The sequence below is a fragment of the Poecile atricapillus genome, chromosome 10 (genome assembly GCF_030490865.1).
Source record: "Poecile atricapillus isolate bPoeAtr1 chromosome 10, bPoeAtr1.hap1, whole genome shotgun sequence".
Taxonomy (NCBI): Eukaryota; Metazoa; Chordata; class Aves; order Passeriformes; family Paridae; genus Poecile; species Poecile atricapillus.
This window is the reverse complement of record NC_081258.1, coordinates 3,794,114-3,817,796: the sequence shown is the minus strand read 5'-3', so window position 1 is coordinate 3,817,796 and position 23,683 is coordinate 3,794,114. Positions and strand designations below refer to the sequence as shown.

At 38.7% G+C, this 23,683-nt stretch overlaps 1 protein-coding gene across 1 annotated transcript in view; it reads right to left on the bottom strand.

Moving 5' to 3' along the window:
* PEPD (peptidase D) overlaps nt 1–23,683 on the bottom strand; it is a 137,710-nt gene that overhangs the window by 57,526 nt on the left and 56,501 nt on the right. Inside the window, exon 10 of the mRNA XM_058846098.1 lies at nt 2,081–2,149. Coding sequence (XP_058702081.1) covers nt 2,081–2,149 — 69 coding nt within the window. The remainder of the gene's footprint in view (nt 1–2,080; nt 2,150–23,683) is intronic.

The following is a 23,683-nucleotide window of genomic DNA, read 5'->3' as shown; positions in this document are numbered from 1 at the left end:
CAGCAGCTGATGGTGGCTTCTGTGGTGGTTCCAGAGACAGAAATGCCTCCACCACCTCCAGCTGGAACCTCTGCTCCTGCTCCCCGGTGGATGCCACCCACCCTGGCATCACCAGGACACTGGGAATGGATTACCTTCGTTTTCCCATTTGGAACAATGGCTCCTTGGTACCCTAAGACACTGCAGTGAATAATTCATTAGCTTTTGGACACCACTTGGAAGTAGCAATTTGTAAACAAGTGCCAAATATATCCAAGTATGCTTAAAAAATGCTCCCTTCCTCCTTTCATGGCATTTAGTGATGTCTGTGCTTCAAACCCCTCCCCAGCTGCCAGCATTTGAAAGTATCACTAACTACAGGGCTAATCCTGAAGGTAACACCCTGTCACACTCATCAATGTGTGTTACCATTCTCATAATAACACTGAACACATTAAGCACTTCTGGTCACACCAAATATTCATTTAGCATCTCCTCAAGAATATAACACTGCACAGGGATAACAATAAATAAAGGTACCCATCACATGGCAAGTGATTTATTTCTGTACTGAAATATCTTATTGATTACTCCTTGTAATTGATTTCCAGCTTCATCAGCATCTTTTTACAGAAATTTGAATAACAAACTTGGTTTTTTATTTAAAAGGATTATTCTTTTCTACGGAAACTGTAATCAGGCCTGTAATCTGAAAAGCAAAGATCCTGTCAAAATATGCCCATTTTAAGTGTTCATGAAAATACAAAATTCAGCGTGAATGAACAGAATAAAACATTCAAAAATCCTAATTTTAAAAGCTATCTTTAGCTGTAAATGTAGTTAAGTGTAATATTTACAATGCATGCCATTTTCACAGTATTAAAAAATGTCCATTATTTTTGCCATTATTATGTTAATTGAATTCATTCATTTATTAGGAGCTAGCTTAAAACTGTTACTATTATTCATTCTTACTTCATCACTCATAGTCAGAACATAGAATTCAAAGACTTTGGTCTGTAAATTGCTCTCTCATGTAATTATTTTGTTTTTAATCAAGTTTGTCTGCACTTTTAATTCTAGTGGTAGGATACAATGCCAGCTCCTAATGACAAAAGTGAGTCAAAAGTTTAGGGATGGAGTCTCATTTCACTGGGATGTCAATTCTCAAGTTATACAACAGCACTTAAACAAGTAAGTAAGCAAATTTTCAGACAATTTAGATACACAATTTGCCATAAAACTGCTCATGCTCCTGCTGCAATTTTGCATATAAATTGGAAAATTGCATTTACAAATAAGCAATTGAGTAAACTGCAGAAAGAAGTGAAGGTGTTAATTGTTCTTATTACCTTCAAAGCAATATAGCATTATTGTCATTAACATAAAAATTATCTTTTGTAAGTGTAGGTGACTTCAGTGTAGGGCAAATGTTTCTGAGTAGCAGCAGAACAAGTGGAACATATATACCAACATATATGGCTCATCTAACTGTCATACATCTCTGATTAGATTAATTCCACTAAGTAAGATTAATCTCTGCATGAAGCACACAGCTGTTCTTCAGCATGTATCCCACACTGTTCTCTTGTGTGTCTCTACAGCTGCAGGCAGAACTTTTATATTACTTTCCCCAATACAGGAACCTTCAACACTAGCTGTTCAGCAAGAAGGAGAGCAAAAAATTCCAAATTCCAAAGACATTAGTTTAATTATATCCTAATTTTTGAGACAAAGAATTTTGAGGATGATAAGAAATACTTAAGGTGTAAATACTTTCAAAGAACAGAGAATAGCTCTAAAGGCCTTCTCCATGATGCTATTTAATAAAAAAAGCCAACTGCAGCACAGGGGTGAACACCAACATGATCTTGGCAGCAGCAGCAGTCATTGGGAAACCTCTGGAGTGCAGCAGAATCTATTCCCAAGTTCTGTCCTCAGGAGACAGAGGTAGCCACCTACCTCTCCTTGTCTTTTCCAGTGAAAACAGGCTGGAACTCTGGTGGCATTTGCATGACATGCCTAAAAGGACCAATTTTACAAATATACAGGGGGAAACTGACCATAAAGATGCACAGTTGAGTGTAAATGATCCTCTTACCTGCCACAGATGCAAGTGTAGGAGGTGTGGCGCATGCCACCTCGGGTGTAGCAGTAGTGCTGGAACAGGCTGCAAAGAAACAGAGGTGGTAATTAATGATTTATGCAAAATCACCCCGAGACAGGGAGAAAAACAAATTCTGCTTGAGTACAGATGTGTTGGTGTAAATCCCCAGCTGCCCAACAAGGCTCTCTGCCCATTTCTGCTCAGCTGAACACTCCAATTGCCCCCCATCACAGCTCAGCAGCCCTGCAGAGCTGCACGTGATTTCCACAGAGCCATTAAACAACTCTGCAGCAGAGAACAGGGCTCAAGTGCAGCTCTGTGACCTCAAATGGCAATTGCTTTCGTACCAAAAGGAAAATTACTGTTAGCAAGAGAGTTCATCTGACCACAGAACAAACTGGATGGTAACAGATAAAATGTTGAAGCTGGTAAAGCTGGCCAAACTCTCCCAAGTAGAATTGAGAAAATCACTGCATTGCTGCATTCCAGCTACACAATCACATCCATGATCCTTCTTTTCAATCCTGCTGCCCTCAATCTATGTCATGTAGATCCAGAAAAAGTGAAGTCCAACTAGCCCTTCATGGAGGAAAGAGCTTGCCAGATTGATCAAAGCTCCTCAAAGTAATTTCAGCAGAAGCCCTCTCATTTTTTACCACCTCACAGGCACCTTCTTCTGGAAGCTGAACTAAATATCCCCTAACCCTGATTTGCATCTGACTACACTGTTCACCCACAAGGCAGCAGAGCTCTCTTTTCACATAAAACCAGGTACTTTCTGCTTCACAGTCTGGGCTGGAATGGACAGTCTCATGTTTTCTTGTCTGTAGCACAACAGACACGGAGAAAACATAAGACTTCCTCTATTTCAGACTGTGGTACCTAAATACCTCTATGATCTTTCCCTGTCCAAATGTGGGGAAGAAAAATAACACAGACTCAATCCCAAGAGCAAGAAGATCATGTGGTAACACGAGGCCAAGTCTCCTGCAGCCTATAAAGAACAGTACAACGCAGCATTGTTTGTATTTGTGTGTGCTTGGGACAGGAAGGGAAGAGAACAGCCCATGGAATTCCTCTTTCACTGCCATCCTGCTGGAGGAGCTGTTTGGCCTTAAAAAACATTACAATATTTTCATCTTCAAAGTCCCCTTCACATGAGGGCAGATGTGCCCAAAGCACAATTAATATAGGATTAGGTGCTTTACGAGCTAAGCACATATCATGGATCCTTTTATTCTTTTTGAAATATGCTCTAGTTACAATCCAATTCCCTGTAATACTGAATGAATTCCAAACCCTCATTTCTTGTAATAGTGAAATCATTTCATTAACACAGAGTGATAATGGTGCTATTCAAAGAATAGAGATGTTGTGATTTTGTCCATATTCAGCAGCAAGCCACAGAACACAATTCAAATTCGAAAGATACTAAAGACATTACATGCTTGTAAATCTAAACTGGATTTAAAAATTACACAAAATGATGGTATTTAAAGAGAAACAAAAGAAAGCATACAAATTAATCACATATGAAAAAAGAAAAGTTTCCATTTAGAGACTCAGTAGAGGGATACCCTGTTTACAATACTGTGGTGGTTTACAAGGCAGAAAACACCAAGCTTGTTTTGGCCTGTAAATGAATAATGGCAATGAGTAGGTCAAATGCCAGGGAAGCTGAGGAGAATCTCTGACACAGTGAGAACCCAGCAGAGATATCACCAAATTGAGCTAATAAAATTTATCACCTGAACTGACAATTTTTCTGACACAGACATTGTTTCATGGAAATGGACATTTCATATGGAAACATTTCCTTGCAGGCAAGGTTTACTCTGTAAGGCATGACACTATACACAAAAATTTTGCACAATAATTATATTGTTATATATGTATAATTACATTTTAGAAAGCAACTTCTATTGTATTTTACAGCCCTTCACCTTAAATGATTGAATAAACTATGTCCTCTAGACAGCAACTTCCAGTAACCTTATAAAGAGCTTAAAAATGAAATGTAAAAATGAAATAATGGAGGCTCTAAACATCTTTCCATCATCAGTGATGCAGGAGAGCAAGGTTTATTTTTCCATATGACAACTGATCATATATTCATGGTGGTAATTAATATGAAACTATGCAGCCAGTAATGGCAGTCACCTCTTGCAGTACTTCCCGACTAGCAGTAAAAAGCAATAAATAAATTAAGATGCTTTGTATAATGCAGCTGCTGCCTGAACTTTCTGTTTTCATCAAACATCATGGACTTCCTTTTAAGACTAAGAAAGAAGGGGCTTTCTATGTGATTGAGCTGATGATGGTACAACTTTGCCAGGTGATGAGTGAAACTACTCACATCACTTTTTTGAATTTACTTTTTCATGCACTCAGAAAAAATAATCCAAAATTTCCATCAGAGACAGCCAACATCCTTGTATAATATGGCATGGATAAGTGAAGGGCTGGATATCCCTTTGATGAAAAAGGCTGGCTTTTCAAAGCTACAAAGTGTAAATGTAGAATTAGAGAAGGTGCCAGGACTTTGTAGGTAGAGTCCCAGTTCCACTGAAGTTAATGCAGATTCTGCCACTGGACTCACCACACCAAGATTTCACTGTCTACGCTCTGTAAGAATCTTTATCCCTAAGAACAACATGAAAGTATGAAGTCTGAAATAGTTGGAAGGTTTATAATTAAATCTGGCACTCTGCATGCATTGCATATATTGCATCCTGAATTTCTCCTGGTTTTTCTGACTGGAGGATGTGTGCTCAGCCAGTTTGATGTTGGTGCTGGACGCTTTTAATGCAATCAACACAGGCACAGAAATGAAGCAGCTCTTTCTCTTCTCACATGAGTTTCAAAGCTTCCTGGCCTGTTTTGTGCAGCATTTCTCCAGAAGGCAGGAGTATCACTCACCATGCAAGTATGGCCCCAGTGGTGCACACAGATCAACCCCTGGTGCCTTGGCCTGTCACACGTCCCCTGTCAGCTTTGCTAGAGCTGCCATGGGCTGTGGATTGCTTTGGACACAATTGGTTTGTTGCTGTTGCTGTGTAGAGGAACATCCTGGGTTTGGTGCTCTTTTTTTTTCCCAAAACCATCACTTTTTTTGACTGACAATATGGAGAGAGTTAAGGCAGTTTTTTAAAAACTCACTGTTTTTTCCATCAATATAAAAAAGAAACAAGTATTAGTCACCATCAACTCAAGTAAATCTGACACGAGTCTGCTTCCCCTCCTTGCAAATTTGCTGAGGCACAAGGTGATGTTAACCTCACTGAGTCTCAACTGCTCCACTGACCGTGCTGACTTGAGAGAAGAAAACTCCCCTTTCACAAATAATGGGTTATTCACCAGGAGAAATAACAGAACAAGTATACACTTGCTGTGTTTCAGATCCTATGGATTAACTGCATACTTTCAAATGAATCTCCAGAATGCTTAAGGAGCCTCAACTCCAAAACAGCCTAAAAACCATTAAAGTAAAATCTTCTACAGTCTTTCTGACAAATTATCAAAATCACTCTGACAGTGATGTTTGTATTTTATGATCATCTTTGGTCCAGTTTCTACTGCTATCTAATGCACACTGACAATTACAATCACATGTGTGCTATGAATGGAAATTGCATTAAATAAGGTGGTTTAATGTCAACTGTTTTCCTAATTTAAAGGAATTTACAGAATAAAGACACAAAGTAGGAGGAATAGAACAATCTGTATTGATTTCTCTCACATTTTGATTATTTTCAGGTCTTCCTCATCACTAGAATACAACATATCCATACACTGAGCAGTGTTATTTTTGTTCCCCAAAATAAGTACACAAATAATCTCTAATTTTAATTCTAACCATCAGCTCTTCTTGAGCTGTAAGAAATATTTCTAAGAAAGCAATATTTGCATTTTTCAGCTATTCACTCCTGAAACCAAGACACTTACAGATCAAAAAGGTTCCAATTTTAAATACAAATCCAATTGAGCATTTTGACCCGTAATTCAGAATACAATATATGCAATGCATTCAGAGTGCCAGTGAGAAATGCAATTAGAGAAAGTGTAATAAACATGGAGAATAGAGAGATACAGAAGGAATTAAAGCAGCAAGAATATCTGAGCAGTGTCTGACAAAAGAGAAATAAATTAAAACTTCACCAAGTTTCTGTACCACTGCCCAATACATTCCTCAGTGACATCTGACAGTCCCACACCCTCAGCGACTGCAGCAAAGTGCTGCAGAATGAGAGGTGCACATCACTTTAGGCTGGAGGAACAATTACTCATCCCTGATGAGAAACCACTGAATAATCCTGTTCATTATTCCCAGATACTGCATCTAGGACCCCTGTGGGTACTGGGAGTTCAAGAACCTGATTTTGAGGTTGTGTGTCAGAGAGATCTGCTGTCAATTTGCCCTGTGAAGCACATGAGTGCAGAAGAGTCAAGGACATTTGTAGGTCGGTATCTCATGTTGTTTATATTGAAAACACATATTTGAGAAAGCTGCCTCCCAATAAAAAGAAACCTTTGTATACTTCAAAAATAGTGTTCTTTGAACATAGCCCCTGAGAGCTGCCTTGAAATGCAAGCAGGTGGATTTGAACTATAAATTGGAAATCACAGTAACTTAAGGGAGCTCTGGACAGAACTTGGAGGGTTTTCTGTAGTTCCTTCTTTTATTTTTATGACCAAAATTGTAAGATATGGGTGAATATCTATTAGTTACCTGTGCACTGAATTACTTTTGAATTACAACTAGAATGTGCCCTCATGCTTTTGTATGGTATAAATATGAAGCATAGCCATGATACAGGCTAAATTCCAAAGCCTTTCTAAAGCATTCACAGAAGGCCAAATATTCCAAAGTTGATCTCCCTAGTTATACCAGGACTGAAAACCATTATTTTGATCATTTAGACACCTAAAAATCTCCACATAAGAAAGCTATAAACCCAAACCCCACAAAATTGTTGAGCCACAGTAAATATAATTTGCCCATGATTACTGAAGCATTTATACTTAATATCAAACTAGGCTGAAAGAAACATGCTCAGAGGAAAGAAGAGAAGGCATCAGTAACAGCCCATCAGTGAATAACAGGAGCAAGGTGAGCAGTGCTTTCTTTAATCCCACACTAAACATAGTGAGGCTCTTAAAAACAGCATTTTTCTTTGTTAACCCACTTACTCTGCTAATGTAATTTATTTTCCATGGGCAACTAGATGCTTAAAGGCTTAGCCTATCTAATCCTATTTTCATTTAGTTCACAACAGCACACTGCAGTACTGCAAAACATCTCCCAGGTTGTTTTGTTTTGTTAAACAAAAACAAAAGTCAGTACTTCACTGCAAAAGGGTAAAATAGAGTGGAGAAGTGTAGGAGGAATAATCCAACTTAGTATTAATGAACAAACAATGGATTGCTAACTTGCAGCCAAACAAGAAAAACAGCACAATGAGCAGATGAGCAAAGTTATTCTACACCTTGGAGACAATATATTTAATGATTTATGCCTGGAAATTGTTTAGAACAGAACTTGCAGATCCACGAATGACAGCAAACAAAACCACTTGTGTGCACTGACTTCTTAAACTAACTGGTTACACCAATCCTAATGAAAATTTTAGATTCAAATCCCTGGCTGGGTTATTTTCTGTGCTCACAGAGGAGAGCTGCTGAAGCTCACTATCAACCAGAGATACTGAAAGGAGCTATACTTTGAAGCATCTCTATTTACAATTGTCCTAATTTGTATCATGCACAAGCAGAAATAATATGTGATTATTAAAACATGTTGATCCTTCTGAATTCTAACATCTAGATTCTGTTCTCATTTTTGCTGTGTTTTCTTTAAATAAGTTATTTTTCATTATATGCAGCAATAATAGAACCTTAAAAGTGACCAATGTTATTTGAGTTCAGCAGGGACAGAAGAAGTGTAACTTTGTCAAGTAAGTATGACACAGGAAATTGGCAGTACATTAATGTAAATACAGTATGAACATTTATGAAGTAAAGAAGAGATGTGTAGAAGCAGCACAGAAGTAAGTGGGCTCACCTCTGTAATAAATATCTATAAATAAAAATAAATAATTCATATTGGGATTCTAAGTGTGTTACTTCTCCGTACAAAAATGCATCACAAGCCAGAGCTCAGGGCAGGAACAGAACAGGTAAGATTACCCTAAAATGCAGATATATTTTAAGATACAAAACAACACAGATCAGAAGGAATAACATTCCTTCAGGAAGCAAACTCCATCAGGGTAAAGCCATTAATACTACCTGGAAACCAGAGACACACAAAACAGAAAGTCCATAAATAATACAAAATTCAGCACTGTCACATATGTCATACCTGATTTGCAATGATTGAAGGTAATTGATAATATCAGTTCAAGAACAGAGAGTTTAGGTGAGGGGTAATTAGCATTTTAATTGCATAATTGGGAATTATAAATTACCTGTCTTATGTAAAGAATAACTGAAGAGCTTATATGACATGAGCTGATAATTCATCTTTCTGTCTAAGCTATACAGGTTGGTGAATTCAGAGAATCAGGAATTGCATTTTCCTCACACACAGAGACATTTCCTTTTTGTTTTTTAATTTCACATCTATTCCACATGAAGAAAAATTTTCCCCATCAGCTTGCGAATCTAGAATTTTTGAATGATTTTTGAGTTAGAGGATATGACTCTGATACTGCAGTAGTTTAAGATTTCCCCTTCTCCCTTCTCCCATACAAACTGATGTAAGTTTTTCCTAACCTCTGGAGTTTAATCTTTTTTTTTTTCCAGTATGAAGGAACAGCAAGAGCTTTCAAAGATGTGATTTTAAAGAAGTGCATATGGACACTCTCACTTGATTTGTGTTTCATCTCATTCTACACTGGTGCCACATCTCTAACTCTGAAAATTCATCAAGTTATGCTTTTTCACAGGAGTTCAGCAAAGCCATTTCATTACCAATGTTCAAATGCAAACAATGGTTATGTAAGCCTATAACCTCCTACTCAGCTGCTGCTTTTCCAGAAGATTGGCAAGACAACGGGATGGGTACCCTAGAGAGGACAGTTACCAAGAATGCTCTGTAAATACCACTTTTCACTAAGTCAGTCTTTAAACTACCACTTAAGAAGCCTTTAAAAATGTCTCCAGGTATGGTTGTCAAATTACTATTTTCCTGAAACTCTTTTAACTCTACTCAGAAAATTCACCTATCATTTGTCAGAAGTGTTTGATTCATCTGCATAAAACCCAGTTGATTGTGGATTCAAATATTATGACTATTATGCTACTGAAATCTTGCACTATCAATCCTGTTGAAATACAGTTAGTTTTTCATAGCAACTGAGCTGATTAAGATATTCATAATAAAAGGGTTTAATGTCAACTCTGACAGACTTGTAAGTCAAGATGTACCTCACCTTTTGGTTTTTGGCAAGCAGAAGCTCAGAGGCAGGAGGTGTGCGCTCTGCTGGCACAGGACATGTCTCTGCAGAGCTGCCAGCTCTGCCCTAACAGGGGCTGCTAGAGGGAACACAAATTGGTAGAGGGAACACAAATTGGGAGAGGGAACACAAATTGGTAGAGGGAACACAAATTGGTAGAGGGAGCACAAATTGGTAGAGGGAGCACAAATTGGTAGAGGGAGCACAAATTGGTAGAGGGAACACAAATAAGAATTACCCACAGCAGGGCTCCAGCCAGGGCAAGAACCCCAGCAGGTAATGGGCAGGAAAAGCCCATTATTAGGAGATGGCCATGGCTGGAACTCCAGCTGTGATTGGAGCAGCGCAGGTCACAGAACCGAGCTGATGTGACAGAACCATGGTGCTGCCCACAGAGCCACATCCCCCGAGTGCCAGAGCAGGGAAAAGGGTCCCTTCACTGCTCCCCAGCTGGCAGCTTCAGCACTGGCACCAGAGCACACAATCCAAAGGAGGGAACTTGTCCTTCTGTGCCAAGCCCACATTCCATGTGCTCCTTCCTGCTCCTGTCCCTGCCAGGCTGGCTGTGCTAACTCTGCTCCTCTGCAGCGAGGAGGAGACACAAACTCTTGAACAGGATTTGTTTTCGTCCATTTTCCAGAGCAGAAGGATTTTCAAATAGTTTTCAATCTTTACTAAATACATAAATGGAAAACGGATCCTGTCTCTGTTTTAATTCTTCACCAATTCCAAAGAGCTCTTGGAATCACATCCATCACTAACAAGGGAGAATAAAGTTCTGTACTGGCCTACATTTCATATTTAATTTAATATTATGGAAAGAGATGGTACAGATTTTTCTGAGACTCGTTGCTCCATTTCCAGCTCTAATAATTCTAGATCACAACTGGCATATTTTAAATTAAATTTTTTGTAGTTTAAACCTATTTATCAACAGCTAATTAACGAGGTCTAAATCCTTTGATGACAGAATGATTAAGCTGCATTTTAGCTAATCCATCTTTAATTAAAATGCTGCCAGCAAACCATTTCTGGGTGTGTAAAAAAGACACATTTATAGATGCTCACTCTTTAACTATGCATTATGTAAAGCCAATAATTAGAAGAACTCATAATTTCAATTATATTTTAATTACTGTTACATATAAAACATGCTTTAATAGATGTAATGCAATACATTTTCTTTCTTTACAACCTACTAATCATTCCTATTGGGGTGACAACCAAATAAAAAGAAGTTTAATATATGTGATAGTACAAAGCTAGAATCTTTTTCTAGCTTTGAACCAATTCTCTCTCCATTTCTTCTTTGCAGCAGAAAGGTACTTAATTATCTCCAAATCTAAACCACAAATGAATCCCTATAAATCCCTGTTAAAACTCTAAAAGGAGATTAGCAATAACTGACCATAATAAAGAGAAATGCTTTATCCTTATTATTGCACCAGCATTTCCTCAAGTTTCTTAAACTCAGAGCACAAGGCTACTAAAAGCCTGCTTGTTAGGAAAAAATAGAAGGTGAAAATTATCCAATTTTCCTATTTAATTACTTTCTAATTTTAGGAAACAACAGGAACCAAGAGAGGCTTTAGTTACTGGAGGAGCCATCTATTTTCATTTCTTTAGGGTATTCCCTTGTCTCCATGTGGGAAGGGAGGGTGGTAGGTGAACACAATGTCATGGCTGCAGCCAGCTCCCCATCACCTGCATTAATGGGAGACTGAGACTTATAAATGTGACAGTGATAAAAGTTTAACTGTTCTTTACTATGGCTAAGTCAGTTTTCAGTGCAAATCTCTATCTAGAGCTGGTCAGGAACACTCAATATCCCATAGCAATTCAACATTTAAAATTGCATGTTATTGCAATAGATTTTGTTTAGCTATGACAATCTAAAATGTGATAAATTAGTTTTTAAACTTGTTTCTAAGCTCTCCATGTTCCAAGTAGTTGTACATCACTGTAAACTGTTTTACAGCTTCACTGCTTGCAGTGATCTGAATGTGACATGAGGAAACCAGTAACTCTGTAGGAGAATCCTGTTTACCTATTATATTGTGCTTTACAAATATTAAAAAAGGTATATTATACTATTTCTTCTGACTCAGACATGTTGAAATTGAATTTTCATGTTGATTTCTACTGTTTGGATATGTCAATGAAATTGCTGGTATTTCAGTTTGTTTCAAGTTTTCTCTAAAAATATTTAACATTTAAAACACTGTGATAGTTAAGATGTTTTCAGCACAGGCACCTGTCACGAAGTCACTGAACATACAAACACTGAAATAACCACCAAACAAGACCTGAGCTGCTGTCTACTTTGACTTATGTAAATCCTATCCTTTCATTTCCATTTTTGACTATTTCTGCTTATAAGCAAGCTCTTTGGGGCAGAGAATATATTTTATTACCTTACAAAGTGCATTTTCCATTTATATTCTGATAAAATAATGAGAACAACAGCTTATTATTAAGAGTATATGAGCTGTATCTCCTCGAAAGAACATGTCTGGAAAGGTCATTTGGAATATCTAAGTTCTCATATCTAACAAGAACAAATGCTGATGTAGCAATGAGTTTTATCAAGGTTTATGAAGAACACTCATTACTTTTTAAAAGATTGCAGTAATTTGGAAGAGAAAGCACACCTCAAAACTTATTATGAATGGTACCTGATTGCTGTTCCCCCAGGAGCCTTGTAGTGCCAACAGAAGTGACAAGCAGACAGCCAAGACTGCATCACCTCATTCCACCTCTTCTCCCAACCACATTACTGGTTTTCCTGTCTCTCACAATGCCTTGGCAGTCTGAGACCAAGGACAAATATGTTTAAGGACTGCACACACAGTAATATTAAACAAGATCAAATATTCAAGAAGAAATATTTTAGCTGTTAGAAGCACTGGGGAAGGACAGTAATAAGGCAAATACCAGAAATAGCATTATGATAGAAGGAAATCAGATATATATTGACAGCTTGTCTGACTTTTGATTTAATGCATGGCTTCATTTAAATGCTAACTATAGTAACTGCTTCTGTTTGAAGATGGCACTTTGGCCAGTAAGTGTTCTGATTTCCTTCTCAGTCTACACAGACTGCCAGAGCAAAGACACAGCATGTAAATGCCAGCTGTCACCTGAGAGGTGACTATCATCTTATTGGGAAGATACTTGCTTGGAGGAGGCTCATGCCAGACAATTTTACTTGCCAGAATTCAGAATCCTGCAACCCTGCCTGGATCTCCCACGTGCTTTCTGGAGTAACACAGTGCACTGCTGCTTCCCCAGCAGAGAAAATGCTACTAAAGATAGAAAAGCTGGTTAAGTATTTCAGAATCTTCTAGCAAACACTATCCAAACTTTCTTAAAACTGCATTTATCTTGGTCCCAGAGGTCTTGAGTAAGATGGTGTGTTTGGCTGGATCTGCCTGCACATGCTGTATCGTCAAAAAAGAAAGTTTTCTTGGCTTGATAAATAACAGATCAGAGATGTCCTTCTCTAATCTTTCTGACCATGTTTCAAGGGTCCCAGTCACATAAAATGAGTGAATAGCTGTCCAGAGGACTACACCATTTACCACAAATTACTTCTTTATGGAAGAATCAATTTTATAGTCTCCTGAATTTCAAACACTTGCCTCTTCAATCCAGTGGAATTACTCTTTTGAGAGCCAAGCCTGAGATAGATGACTCCAAGGATCTACTCTTGGGGCTATGAAATATCTGTTGTAAAAATCTAGGGAGGACTTATAAGTCTTTGCAAAAGACTCTGAATAAAGAAAACATGTATCAACACCTTAAAATTATACTGCGAAAAGTGTCCAGATTAATCTGTTGAGTCACCAACAATCTTCTGTCCTGACACAGCAGAGAGCTGAATTCAAGTCAATCCAATCCAACAGAACCAGAAAGTGTTGTCAAGAGACACCCCCTCCATGCTGTCCTGGAAACTCCCACGTGCATGGTTTTCTGCTCATGCAGGGAGAGTTTTGCAAAGCTGAACTCATAATAAAGCTTTAAAGAAACTGCCAACTCCTAAGGAGTTGCAACTTGGGAAACAAATACCACTGCAAGACCTGGGGGACAAAATGAAATGCATTCAGGAGAGATGATTCCAACAGCTCTTAAGCTCTTGAAGTCTCAAGAAGAAATCCATAATACTGATTGTGATTCCCTTAATCCATATTGCAGAGTACAAATCATCATCTGGGTGAGAGTGAAGGGAAAGTACACCCTCAACAGAACTTTCAACAATTCAAGCTGTCACACAAGGCTTGACAAATCCATTTGCCTGCTTCTAAGTGGCACACAGAAAATTGCCTGACTCGATGTTCATCAGTTTCTACAGATGTACTGATCTTATTAGAAAGAATTAAAGCTGTAAGGATTGGAAAGATAGTATTAATCAACTATAAATGAGCCTAACATTTCACTGCATGCCTAAAACTCTGAGTTTCAGTTACTCCATTCATGGCAGAGCCTCCACCAGCAGCAAATAAAACAAGAATTCCAGTTCTTAGCTAACAGCATAAGGTCTAGAAGTGTTAAAAGAGTGAAAGAACTTTTGTCCTCATGCTGCATGTCTGCTTAAAGATTGAAACTGTTTATGTCAAGATGTGAAACTGCATACAAGAGCCCTGTCTGTGGGGAGGCACAGTCCAGCTCTTGCACCAAAATGTTCTCTCTACACTGAAGATTTGTGACCCACCAACTCCTTCCTTCTCCCTACAAGAAGATGAAGGCACACAGAAAAACAGGGCAACACACAGAGGCAGCACTTCCAGGACCACATCTCCCACATTTAATCCCACAAATTCTTCTGTGCTTCCTGCTGATGTTGTTGGAGAAGAAGTCACGTCCCCAAAGATGGTTGAAAAAGATCTACACAGTCACACTGCCTTAAAGCATTCCCAGAGTCTAAGGCACATCCAAGCAGCAGTGGATTGAGCTGCAGAAATTCTCAACTCTTATTTCTTGCCACGTAGATCTCTGCAACAGGAATGTGAGTGGCTCCAACAGGTCATCCAGGATGCCTACAAGCCACTAATTCTGCCAGGAATATAAAGTCTAAAATACCTCTTGATTCAGCTGGCAATTATCTTTTCACTAGCACACTCTACCTTTCAGCACCTCTGGAGGTGCCTATATGCAGAAGAGGTAAACACCTTTCACTGTATTCAGTAAACTGAGCAGATATAAACAGAAATATAGACTTTATTTGCCATTCCTCTCAAGGTGAGAACAGATGAAATCAGTGTTGAAACCCCACTAACAGGCTATGGACACAATCAGTCCTACCATCAGATTTGACAGGTCTCACCAACACAAAAAAGAGGAGGCAAAAGACCAGGACTGTTGAAGACAATGGAACAGCAGGAAGCAGTGAGGGCTGCTGAATTCTGTGAATTCAGGGTGGTTAGGAACTGCCCATTGGTTTGATCAGACACTTGCATTTTTACACTTAACCTCTAAGTCCTTTCTTAAAAAAGTCTTTGCCAGAACAAGCTGGTTCTCCACTTAAGAAGTGATGATTCTGTAAACAGGTAGAATTCACCATTTCCTTCGTTTATCATTTATATCTTATCTGTGTCCTTCAGTTTCTATTCAATGTCATCTGGCTTCACCATACAGATATTAAACATGTGGGGGCTTTTGTTTAAGCACCCAAGTAGCCCCCAAAAGAACCTGAATGTTCCTTAAAGAATTGTCTGTATGTACCAAAATAGCTATTCTTGGATAATGCTGGGTGTAGCCCTCATATTTCTCAAGAAAGAAGTGTTCCTTCCCATCACTTTCAAAATGGAGCTGACATTAGAAGACATTAGCTGTGACTTTCCACACTGAAGTAATACAGTGAGACATCCAAAAAACATTACCTTGGACCAGAGTCATTCCCCCTGAGGTAATTAAGCCTTTGTTCTGATGTACATAGAAACGTCTCATTAGCTGTTTCTGAGAGCTTACTTCACAGAGGACATGTTCAGTTGTTTGCAAACTCTCACATTTGAATTATTTCCAGATCACAAGTGCACTATTCTCTAGCTTTCATCTAAATTTTTTCTTAAACTTATGACCACTTTCTTGTTTATATTTAAAAAATATTATCTTGATAGGCTCAACTGATCAAATGATCCAGATCTTACTGCTCAATTCCCATTTGATAACCTACTGATTTTCAGAGGTCCACACCTACATGATTTATTGAGATCTAGAAATTTCCTCTGAGACATTGGTACTGCCAGATTATCTCCTTTGCAACTCCACTTGTGAAAAAAGAACAAGTGTTAGAAGATGACTCGTTCCTGACAACCACTCCTGTCAGTTAGCCAAGCTTAAATTCACTGAATGTGTACCTTATTAATATGGTTATATAGCTAATCCCAATGTTGAGTGAGAATAAGTCAAATGCACTGCTAGATATATTAAATATAAGCCATGGAATTAACTTTATCAACTAAATGTAAACTAAATAAAAAATTAAATCCTGGTTTCTTTAATAGGATGTCCTTCATAATACATTCATTTGAATTAATTAAATACTTGTCCTCTGCTACTGGAACTTCATATCAGCACTGTTGTAGTTGCCAAATAAGCTTTTTTCATCATGAATTCAGCCTGATATCATCCATAACCCCAGGCTGCACCTACTGGTTGCTCCCTCTCCTCCTGCCCCAGTAAAAATCAGAACCAGATGATCTGCTAAAGTTTAAGAATTTCTATATTGAATACACATATGGATAGTAAAATACTTAGGACACAATAACAGCCAACAATATTCATTCATTTCCCCATGGAACAAATGTGCAGTTTTTCACTTTTAATACTTACTGAAGAAGAAATGGAACTGCTAAAGGAGATCTGTCTGTATCATGGCTTCATTTAATAAAGTTAATAATGAAATCATGTTTATATATATACACATTTTTACATACCTGCATACATACATATATATATGAATGTATAAAACCTGCATTTTTAGAAGGACTACTTATTTAACTACAGATGTCACATGACTTTGGTAATTCTACCAAACAAATTCTTTTTTCGCTTCATTTTTGAGTTCAGTTACTTTTATTTGTCCTCAATTATTCAGCAGAAACCAGTAACATCAATAAAAAAATGTCAATTTTGATCTGCCTCATAAGATGCAAGAGCTCTAGATAGATTTTCAGTCAGGAGACAGGGTGAGTAGAACAGCTATTATTAACAGCCCTTAGACAGAGTGGCAGGAGCAGAAGACAGCTCCCTAGATTTAGGCTGGATTAAGTGGATACTGTTCTCAGACAGACCTTCAAGCACTGCAAATAACTTTAAAACTCTACATTGTGGCTGTAGTCTCTCTGCTGTCAGAACTGGTTAGGTCACATCATGAGATGGTTTACAGCAAAGTGACAAGGACTTTGCTGAATTGCAAACTGTATATGGCTTATCATAATAAATTAAAATTACTTAATACAGGTACTGGAGCAAAGGTCTACAAGAATGAGTGAGGCAAAGAAGATTGGCACAGAACTAATCAGAAAATGGGAGAGGAGAAAATACAGCAGCTTTGCTAGAAAGTTCACTAACTTTTAAATAACATTTTCTGCTTCTCCCCATGCTATCAAATCATTCTTTGGTGTCTTAGGTTACAGTGTAAGATGTAACCAAATGCATGTATTCTAGCACCAACTTCATAGGATGTTCAAAGCAGGTAGGGCAGTGTTCTTTACCCCTTCCATTACCCATCCCTGCTAATTCCAGGGGCTGTCTCTGTTAATGAGCCATCAAGTCTCACTACACAACTCTTAAAATTCCATCATCCCATTGTGAGATGCTGTGCTCAGGGGGAGGAACCAAGCATTCCTGGATATAATCTGAGGATTGGAACACCACAAGCAGCCTTATCTGGTGGATTCCCAGAGGACAAAGAGCTACATAACCACCATTGGACCCTTAGAGGAAGATGAAACCCTTCTACAGGATCACCAACAGAGGCACAGCTCCCCCTTTGAGGGGACTGCAGCCACCATTCAATCACACTGCTACCACCCCCCTGACCAACAGGGTGTCAGGTTGTATCCTGACTCTGGCAGTTTGAGCCAGGGTTTTCTGCCTTAATTTTAATTTTCCTATTAAATTGTAGTTCTGACTCAGAATCTCCTGCTGGTTTGTTTTCAAAGTAGTACAGTTGGTTTTATGCCACCTGTATTTAAAACAGACTAGTCAATTGGAAATTACTTAATTGGGCAGATACCCAAGTTCCAGGATTGTTTGGGATAAATGCCCATTGGGGATAAAGACAGGACATCAGTATTCATATTAAGAAAGGAATCAAAGTGGTATGTTTCACAGCAGTTCCTGATCCTGTTTAACAAAAGCACAGAGATCATTCTAGGATTTAACTTCCTTTCCCTTTTCATTTCTAACATGTTTGCCAATGTCCATCTCAAAAATGAAACCAAAACCCCAGAAAATATAGAATAGAAAAAGACTCCAAACCCAAACAACCAAAAGCAGCTACTGGTAAAGAGTTCAAATGATCACAGAAAAGTTGTCATTTCTTCTTTACCATTAATATTTCCAGGTCTACCTTATTGTTCTCTGAAGTTTCACATTTGTATTCCATACCACTGTGGCTTTGGAATAGAACAAACAAAGAGAAAATTACTTTTATTCAAGTATTTTATGCTCTTATGCTAATTAAGTCCATGAACTTCAAGAGAAACCACTTCATGGCATTCTCCTCATCCCACAGCCCTGCTCAGGAGCAGAGGCAGGACCAGCCCTTTTGGAGGTCCTTCCTTCCCTTGTCACCCCACACTCCCTGCACCAAACTGATGCCCTGTGTGCTGAACCACCAGTGCTGCTCACCAGTTTCTTTACTGGGGCTCTAGGGAGGAAGATGGCACACAGATTGCACAGACTTCTGCTGCTCCTTTTCAACAGCAGCATCTCCTCATGCCCACCTTGCATTAACAATAAGGCTTTTAAATTAAGAATAGCCAAGAAGGTAATATGGTCTTTTCAGAAAGCACTTAAGTATCTTGGAAATTTAAGCCCATATCTCCAAAATATTACAGACTGATTCCTACTCTATCCAAAAAGATCCAGTTGGCCTTAAAAATCTAGCCTTTAAAACTTTAAATTCTACTGAAAAGGTGACATGGAAGAGGAACTAGAGCACTTTTCAAAACTGAAGTCTTTCCTTACATTAACAGCAGCTCCTTTGATAATCTAAGCTGAAAGGAATCCAATATATTTTTCACTCTCCAGTCTTACTTTTAATACCCTGTTAGCTTGGATAACGAAAATAGATGAATCCATTTCACTTGCAGCTTCTTGTGCAGCAGGTGAGCTCACCAGCCCCCAGCACAGCCCAAGCCTGCCTTTGGGAAAACACAGCTGCTTCAGGCTTCTCCAGGTAAGTGAATGGAATTACCTCAATTGCTCTTCATCAGGAAAAATGGGAGAGGAGGGGCTTAGGGATAACATTTAACAATTGTGGTTACTCTCAGGGAAGAATGCAGAGTTTAAATTTCTCTTTTTGAATTTTTAGCAACTGGAAAGGGATGTCATTATTATAATGCACACAATAAGGAAATAAACTGCAGTTCTCCAAACTATTTTGTTTACTTTGCCACCAAAAAAAATCAATGCAATAAAAACTCTTCAAACTGCTACAAGTCATCTTTACCAAGTTCAGTAAGCATCTTTTTGATCACAGCTAGCCAAAAGAAGACCATGATATACAAAGTTCACCCACAGGAAAAAAAAATTTCATTCTGCTACTAATTTTATAATACATTTCATCATGTTTCTCTTGAGTGAGCTTTCTACAGAATCTTGCCAAACTAATTAACAAATACTCCCAGTATTTGGGAGATAATAAAAAAGTTTTACCTATTTACTCCAGCTGCTTCCAGTATTTGCAGCAATTACCACACTGGGGTGAAGTGCAGTTTAGAGACTACCCAGATTCATGTTCCTATTCCCATCATTTACCAGGAGTTATATTTTCTTCTCCTTATATTCACTAACTCGTGCTGAGAATCTTTAAAAGCATGTCTACTGCTCCTTTAATTAGTAATTTCCTGAGTTGTGTTCTGCTTTTATTTCACCTCTTAATGACTACCAATAACTAAACCCCACCTCATAACAAAAGCAATCTGAATAGCTCAACAGCAAACTGGCATTTGACTCTCCTACTCCAAAGGTGCACAGATGTGGCAGCAGCTGAGCAGGAAGGAGATCTGGGCTGGTTTTGGGGGCACACCTGAATGATGCACAGGAGATGCAGCTGAGGATGGTCCTTTGCTCTTACAGGTACTGTAGGGAGAATTGGAGTTTCTCTGTCTCCAGAGAGACAAGAAATAATGAAAGGAAAAACATAAGGTGGTCCAACAGACTTGTTTGGCATCTCCTGGAGCAGCTCAGCACGGAAACACATCCTTAAGTTCTGGTCCAAGGCTTAGCCCCTGGATATGCTGATCCTTGTCCCAGCTGGCTGACTTGGCAGTGTCTCAGCTGGCAGCTTTCTTGACTTCAGCTATTAGATGAGCATTTATTATAAATCTAGTTTTCTGTTCTGCTCTCATATGAGAACTTCAGTGCAAGGCAAGTTCATCTAGCCCCATTAATGAATTACATGCATTAACAGGATTAAAAACCCAAGTATTTTTCATACCTCAGGATGTACAGCCTGGCACTTTAATTGGCACCTAGTGATGCTCTTTTACACTTCATAGCATCACTAAGGTTAGAAAAGCCCTCCAAGATCACTGAGTCCAACTTGTGTAAAATTCCCACCTTGTCCCCAGCCCGGAGCACTGAGTGCCACATCCAGGCATTCCTTGGACATCTCCTGGGATGGGGACTCCAAACCTCCCTGGGCAGCCCCTGCCAATGTCTGACCACCCTTTCTAAGAATAAATTCCTTCTGATGTCCAACCTGGACCCCATGTGCAGCTTGAGGCTGTTTTCTCTTGTTCTGTCTGCCCTGTGCTTTGATTCCCCCACACCCACAGAACAGGATCCTTTAGCCTTGGACAAAATTGTACATTCAGGCCAATTCATAATTAATTTACTAGGGATTTTCATACACAACAAATATATTCCTTGAATAGAGAATACCACTGGACTTCACAGATGATTAATCTGATACTAGCTGGAAAAAAGATAAAGTATACAATATTCTAAAACTATCTGTTGTTATTCGGAATACAGATAATTGTATAAACCATTTTACAGCTTCTGAGTTTGCTATGTACAACTCTCAAACTATTACCTCACTATGAATCTTCTTTGACTAAAAAGGAGGAATAAACCAACAAGAAAGACAACAAATACCAAATTGCCAACCTGATGAAATCCTAGTGGCTTCTTAAGCTCTCATAACTAAAATGCAATCCTTTTGCTTCCTGTTTCCCACTCTTCTTTCCTAAAAACCCTGATAACATGAGGAATCTGTTTCCATTTTTACTACTTTTTGATTTACTCTACGTTGGATTTTTGCAGTAACAACAAGGTCATGAAAAATTTTTTGCAAATTTTTTGTTGGGTAAAGATCATATCTATATTTACTGCTTGCTTTTATGTTTAGTAGCCTTATAAGCATTCATCTTCCCTAATCCCTTTGGACTTCTGCACCTTTCAACCAAATCTCCTCACAATCCTGCACTTCGACTCAGGGTAGCACTTCCTTTCTCTAATCACTCCAAAAATCAAGACCTTTGAATGGGATTATAAATACTGACTTTGATATTGCCTAGACTCCTGTGACAAGAGATCAGAACAACAAATATACACTAAATAAAGAGAACAACACCAAATATACACTAAATCTTTGTGTGCTGCTGAGGCAAACAAATACCCTGCAATATGCAATGCCCACCTGTATTTCCTGATACTGAAATCTGGCATGTGCTGCTTGGTACTTGTCATTTCAGTGGTCCTCAGTGCTGTGCTGAGGGGTCCAGCCAGTGTTCCCAGGCTCTACATGGCACACTTTTGGACTGCAGACACATGAGACAAGCCCTGGGGTTGGAGTGAGGCACTGAGGGATGGCCACAGTCACTGGTGTTCTCCTCCTCACCTCTGCAGCTACGGATGCTTAAAAGCTTCACAGTCCTCTGCCAGCTTTGTATGTAGGGATAAAAGAGGAATAATGGGTCTTAACAAGAAAAAATTGGACAAGTTCATGTGTCTTCTCTTTCCAAAACTCTGCCTGTAGGATGAGGAATGCAAGAATCTTCAGAAGCTGCTAATAACCCCACAGGGCACTGCTACTCACACAGTCTTTTGAGAGAGATGTGTTTTATAGCTGTAACAATAACTCCTGAAGCTGCTAAAGCATATATGATGCTGTGTTTCATCAGGGCTTATTTAAAGCAATTTTAAATATTGTAGGGAGAGATATGCATGTGTGTGTGCACACTTACATCCTCTAAAATCTGAAATAGGTACAAATAATATTTTAAACATCCAGTATCTAACTAGAGCACTGAGTTCCATCCTTTCACCCATGCAGCTGGTTTCACAATATCACACCTTTCAGACATTCCATAATCTAGTAACTTTGACAATGAAGAAAATGCATTTTGGAGGCTAACTAATGCTTTTAAAAAAGTATCAGTATTCCTCTTGGTGTCTTTCCACCTAACTGGTATAAATCCTCATTAACAAAGGCTTTGACAAGCTCCTGTACCTGCAGAAAGCCCTCCTGAATCTCTCAGCACATTGCAGTATTGAACAGAGCTCCACGCCAAGTACACAGATCTTGAAAACACTTCCGACAACCTCATGTCTTTCAGAATTTAACCATTCAAAACCCACAGGTTTTCAGCTCTAAAGAGTCTTTAAGCTCTCCCTGCAATAAGGTATTGTCATTCCTTGATGGTTTTAGAAAGACAAAACATTCTGTGAGAACAAGCAAAAGATCAGGCTGATAACAAGCAAAATTCTCATCTCTGGTATTTCTAATTTCTACTCTAACCTCAGTTTTTTTAAAGTTTCCCTATAAATTACATTTTTAACACACTCCTTTCACCACTATTTTCTGAACTGTCCTGTCCCAAGTTCATTACTGCCTGTTGTAATCTGTCCACAACATTTCTATGAAACATATATCCCATATATCTCAAGTAATGGGATACACACTGTAAGACACTTTTCCTTGGTTTACTATATTTAATGTGGCTGAAGAGAGACTAAAAACAATTTAAAAGATGGGAAAGGGAAAAGGGAAAAGGGAAAAGGGAAAAGGGAAAAGGGAAAAGGGAAAAGGGAAAAGGGAAAAGGGAAAAGGGAAAAGGGAAAAGGGAAAAGGGAAAAGGGAAAAGGGAAAAGGGAAAAGGGAAAAGGGAAAAGGGAAAAGGGAACTTGCTGACTTGCTCTCTGGTGCCAGTAAAGCGTGTTCAAGCAATTTCAAAGAAACAAGATATGAAAACAGATATGCTAGAAATGTAGTTGGAAGTTTAAATTTATGTCTAATCCCACCTGAATTCTGGTAACTAGTGAATCTGTATTTTCAGTCATGATTCTTCAGTGCTACATGTGTATGGCAGCCTCACCAGAGCTCTGCTCTGTGCTTCACAGTCTCTGTCAGCTGTTGGAAACACAACCACAGCTGGCACAGAATTTCCATATCACCTTTTCTATACATCCCGTTCAGAAAAAACCAGCACGCAGCATGCACGTAGAAAAAGCCATCCTTTGAATTTTGAGCAATGTACATTGAGTCCAGGGTGCAGTATGATTTCACACATATTTATAGAAGAATATCTTGCAAGACAACAGTTTGAAGCATTTGTTCAATGAAATGTCAATCCTGTCAACTGCACCATTCTTTGAACAGCCACATCAGACCATTTTTTCACAGCAAGGGGTAGCATGAAAGTCTCAAGGCCAATGTGTTTTTCCAGGTCTTTTGTGTAAGATCAAGCCTGCATCGGGAAAAAGTAACAATTCTCTTAACAGGTTTCTTTTTTTCTATTTTTCCTTAAAGATGTTCCTCAGCACAGACTGAAAGCTTATTCAGATGTTCATACTCAGACCAAGCATTACCACGTGTGGTTTGTAAGCACATCTCAGACAGGCACACTTCCAGGGAATTAAACAGATAGTTTGCTTGTACAATACAAATCAGCAAGATCAGTGG